General features: G+C 41.3%; 1 protein-coding gene across 1 annotated transcript; it reads right to left on the bottom strand.

Annotated features, from left to right (window-relative positions):
- Positions 1–32: 32 nt before the first annotated feature.
- LOC102210529 (dystrophin-like) lies at positions 33–5284 on the bottom strand (the record flags this gene model as incomplete). The annotated part of the gene is made up of 6 exons (XM_005755618.1): positions 33–178; positions 1583–1775; positions 2720–2728; positions 2950–3078; positions 3313–3425; positions 5206–5284. Coding segments are annotated over 6 exons (669 nt in total), but the record flags the coding sequence as incomplete, so codon positions are not given.
- Between the last annotated feature and the right edge of the window lie 84 nt (positions 5285–5368).

Below are 5368 nucleotides of genomic sequence, written 5' to 3'. Positions count from 1 at the left end.
GTATGTGTGTGTATGTGTGTGTGGGAACAAACCTGATTGTCCTTTAGTCGCTGCTCCATGATTGAATATTCTGTAACAGCTGTTGATGGAATGGCCAGCTTGGCTTCACACTGTTGTAACCATGACAACAATGTTGATATTGTTTCCCTATAGCGAGCTGGGGGCAAACTCTCCAAAACTAAAGACAGACAAGAAAAAGATGAAAGAAAAGCGATATCTCAGAGAAGTCTGTGCAGTGGTGTAAAGCATGCTGCCACTGGATTCTAGAGACATGCTCGCTGGAGTGACCAATCACACTTCTCTGGCTTGCAATTTGATGGACAAGTATGGGTTTGGCATAAAGCTGCATTGTTTCAGCCAGAGTCAGTACAAAAGTGACTCCTTCAAACTGCCTTCTAGTTTTTCTTTCCTTGCTTTCTATTGACTTATCAGTTCTGTCACTCATTAGCCAGAGTAAAAGACACGGTCAATTAGCCTTAATACATAGTGTTTCATGTAACTTTACCCAGAGAAGGGTAAATGGACTGATTCTTATTCAGCGCTTCTCTAGTCCCCTGGAGCACTCCATATGCCACATTCACTGTATCTATGCTTTGAAGTGCTCGGGGTTAATATCTTGCCGCAGGACAAACTAGGAGGAGCCAGGGATTGACCTACCAACCTTCCGATCAGTAGATGCCCTGCTGTACCTCCTGAGCTACAGCCACCCTAACGTCACAGTGAGTAGTTAGCATGTGCTCATTTGAGAGGATGTGTAGCCATGGTGTTCACTCACACGGATTTGACTTTTCCAAGCTAAAAAACGTCCAGCATGTAGCAGCAGCTTATTTAAACCAAATATTAACCCTCAGAGGTTACAGAGTAGTGTCTGTAACTGGTAAACCTACGCTTTCTAGTACAGGGAAGACAAACTGTTCTGTTTATTTATAGAAAGAAATGTTAGTTTTATTTGAAAAAACAAAACAAAAACGCAGGAATACAGAGGAGGCCCAGTCTTAGTTTTCCACCGGTACTTGAACGCAGCTCATATTTCTGAGGATCTATATGAAGCTGACAGTGTCAATTTAAAAAAACATACTTGTGTAGTAGCATTTAATTTAAACACAAAATAAGTCTGCTTACCTCCTGAGCAGGAGGGAGAGCAGGTGCTGCAGATGTGGTCATCAGTGTGTGTGAATGTTAACTAGAAAGCTCTTAGGTGTAGAAAAAAGTGCTTGTATTAATACGTGTATGAATGAGTGAATAAGATGTTGCACAGAGCACTTTGAGTGATCAAGCTGAGTAGAAAAGCATTAAATCCGAAATAAATAAATAAAATCTGATCCATATATCATTTACTTTGTCTCTGCTAGTTACTGGAATTAAATAAGAATTCCCTCCCAGATCAGTCAGCTGGAAAAGTCTTCATATATAACAAGCCAGGATAGTGTCATTACCGATAAAAGTGACATGAACGTGTTGTTAAAAAGCTTCTAGAATTTAGAATTGTAGTAATGACCATGACGTAACTAACACGCTGACCTGAGAGCACCTCCTCAGACACGGGGGACACAAAGTGTAAACCAGGTTAATAATATCTCACCAAGTTGTAGGTGCTTCTCTCTAGCCCTCAGATCCTCCAGGACCTTGTGGTAGTGTTCTTTGAAGGCATTGAGGTCAACATCCAGGAATGCTGCAGGGTCCTCGTCCCCTTCTTTCTCTTCCTTCAGCTCTTTGAGCCTCTTATCCAGGAGGTGCACCTGGGGCTGCAGTGAGGACAGCCGAGCCACCTCTTCCTATTTGGGGGGAGGAAGAGTGTTACAGAGTATTAGTTGTATAGACATGTCCAATAATCAATACAGAGTAAAAAGCTGAGTGTTTTCATTTCCACCCTATTAACCTTATACTCAATTAGTCTTATTTTACACAAGTACTTAAACATAGCCCCCCCTCCCCCCCGCCCCAATACTAATGAACAGGAAGCCAAACAGAAAGTTGGACGAGTTCAGCAACATTGAAATATGACTGTGAAACAAAGAGAACAAGCATCACATGAATAATGTGAACAATTTTATGTACCTTTAAACCTGGAACAGTGTGTTTCATCAGCATTGCTGACTGAATGAAAGCTTGGCATATTTTAAAAGAATCCGATTGAAGCTCTCTTCCTCCCCGTACGGTAATTTCTCTGCCTTCATATTTTGTCCAGATATGCTCTTACTTTGAAAGTTCCTACTGCCCCATTTCTCTCTTCCTCTCTTTATGCCGGTGGCGCCTGTCTCTGTTTCTGTCCTGTCTTTCACTTCAGTTGTGCCTCTCTGTCTTTTATTTATTCAGTTTGGTTTTGCTTCTTCTGTTGTGTAGATGTTGACAAAAAACTGCCACACAAAGCCCGTGTTTTGTGTTGCAATCCGAGTTCCTGCTTTTTAAGAAGCTCAGGCCTTTATAAACACATCTGGTTAGGAGCAGGGGGTTTGTCTGGCAAAATACATAAGTAAAGGCAGTTTGTAGCCCTTACTGCATTACTTTTATACAAAAAAACCTTTTAAACGTGACAATTCTGTTAATTCTGATGGAGGTTTATTTGCTGTCAAAGACAGGACAACATTTTCAGAACGTGTAATAATGTATTAAAAGCACGAGTACACTTTGTGTTCTGAGTCAACTGAATTATTAAACAGACTTTTTTAATTAATAAGTGCAAATATATTATCCATAAAAAGAACAAAAAAGTACTCACAGCAAAGTGCTATGCAAAACAGGTGCATGAAATACAGAAAGAAATGAATATGTCAAAATGGAAAGAAACAGAAACTTCTGAGATTTCTAACACAAAACAAAAACCATTTAAAAACATGAGGTGAAAAACTCTACGATGACACACTGCAGTAAAGTAACCGCATGTGCTGTTTACCAACGTAAACTTTGGATTCAAGTGGCAGATAGTGACCAAAGTAAGGACTCGCTCACCCGACATCGGTCCAGTTGCACTTTGAGTGGTTCTGGTTCAGATGCCAGCGGGGGCTGAACTTTGAGCCAGTTCTCACTGCTGTCCACTGCCTGCTCACACTGCTCATACAAGCTGTAGAAGGCCAGTACCTGCAGGACACGCAGAGGACAAAATAAGCAAACACCCACACATTATTATCTTTTTAGTCTGCAGTAGAGAGAATGACCAGACTGGGTCGCGTTTACTCACACCTGTGATTTTTTATATGTGCTCTCCTTATTGTATTGTGAAGAATATGTAACATATGGTTCTATACCAAGTTCAATTGAAAATTTTCCCATACACTGAAGGCCTGGGTATAATGTGCACTCAGATGTGTGTACCTTTGTTTGATAGGACAGCCATGCCAGTCTTTCTCCCAGCAGGGTGCAGAATCCTGCCCAGCGCTGGTTAAGCTGTTCTGCTGCCTGGGCAATGTCTTCGGCACGACTCCCCTCTGGAGTAAGGGGGCAGGGTTAGGTGGTAGTGATGGGAGGATCAGAAAGAGAAAGAGTTGGCTGTCACACACACAGACATATAGTAAATACCACATAACAGTTCACATAAGCATGATAACTGCAGACAAGAGTGCAGGTGAGAGGTGAGCCTCTGGCCTGTAACAGTCTGCTGCTAACAGAAACACAGCGCTGTGCTACTAACTGGTATATTTAATGTAAACAGATATTAACGTTGAATGAATGAAATCTGTTCATACAAAGAGTTTCATCTCCAAAAGAGTAAACTGAACCATGTTGGCTATATTATATTTGCACCTGGAAATGACAGCATCATGCTTGCAACTCTGACATGGAATCATGTCTTCATTATACTCCATGATGTCATACCAGGTAACTGTACTTTCCATAGCAGTTTGCATCTGAATACAGCAGCCCACAGTAAATGTGTTTATTTCATTCCTCTCCTGTTATACCCCAATTACAATTCTAGCTGGTGTTTTGTTCTTTCTATTTTTCGTGAATAACCTGCATTTCGTAGGCGATAACTGTCAGGAACAGATCAATTGAATTCAGTCACTTATGAAGAAGACCAATTTTATTGACTTCATCTTCACTTCATTGGGTGGTTGTGGATCAGGTGGTAGAGCAGATCAGCTACTGATTGGAAGGTTTGTGGTTTGATTCTTGTCAATCCCAGTCTGCATGCAAAATATCCTTGGGGAAGATACTAACACCAAGTTGCTCTCCGACGCGTCTATTGGAGTGTGAATGTGTTTGTATGAGTGTGAATGAGGCATGTTGTATACAGTGCTTTGAGTATTTTGGGAGAGTAGAAAAGTGCCATATAAGAATCAGTCCATTTACCATTTCATCATCTGACAGCAAGAAAATTGTTTTTGTCAGACATCTGAATAAATTTGTTTAAATAAAATTAGAGTGCTTATTATGGCAAATGGACTAGTTCTTGTGTAGCATTTTGTACTCTACCTGAGCACTCAGAGATTTTGAATTACTTAATTCAAGGCAACATGTTAACCAGTACAGCTTGCATCCCATTTTATATGAACTTGGCACAAAAACTAAGGAAATGCATATTGGTTAATTATTTCTTTGTTGTAACGACTCTTCTTTGTAATAAATCTTACAGCATGGAAAGCCTGCTTATTTCTCCTTCAAAACTGTGCCACATTTGTAAGGAAAACGCATTTATGGGTTGGTAGTAGTCTGGAGGCAGTCTCTGACAACTCTGTGGCAGTAAGTGTCATCTTGAGGAGGATGCCAGTGGTTGCAGAATCTGAGGGATGGCATTCCTTTCTTCAACCAGCATTTGTCACAACCACATGGGGTACCAGAAGATCAAAACATGCGTAGATTAAGCTGTGTGCCACTGGCAGAGAAGATTTGGCAAGTTTTTCAAGGGCGTAACCACACACTCAACTCTGCTGCTCAACCCACAAGTGCATTTTCCTTACAATTTAGGCAACATTAAAGAGAAAATACACAGATGTAGCTCTGGTCAGTAAGTTGTATAAAGTTCAGGAATGTTTTGTTTTAAGGTTAGGGAAAAAAACAAAGAACATTTAGTGTTTCTGTGTCACAAGGACAGAGTGAAGGACAGATGAGAAGTCTCTCTTTCTGTCCGTTTCTCCCTGTGAGTGAGTGTTTCTATGGAGACAAGTAGAGTGGGTGGGACAGGTGGAAGTGTTGCCATGGGAACAGACGAGGGGAGCATGCATGTCTGTGTATGCATGTGAATGAGTATGTAAGCGTGCAAGTTACCCTGCTCGACTAGGGCCTGTGCTGTGCGTGTGGCCTCCTGAAGCTTGCGGTACTTTTCTGGCCGCTCTCTTTCAATCGCCTGTGGCAAACAAACAGAGAGGCAGAGAGGATGGATGATGGACAAATCAATGTCCAATCTACAAAGCAGTATGAACCAGGTGTG

The sequence above is a fragment of the Pundamilia nyererei genome, unplaced genomic scaffold, assembly GCF_000239375.1.
Source record: "Pundamilia nyererei isolate P.nyererei 1_Seehausen unplaced genomic scaffold, PunNye1.0 scaffold02157, whole genome shotgun sequence".
NCBI lineage: Eukaryota > Metazoa > Chordata > Actinopteri > Cichliformes > Cichlidae > Pundamilia > Pundamilia nyererei.
The sequence above is the reverse complement of the archived record's forward strand: the minus strand, read 5'-3'. Positions and strand labels throughout refer to the sequence as shown.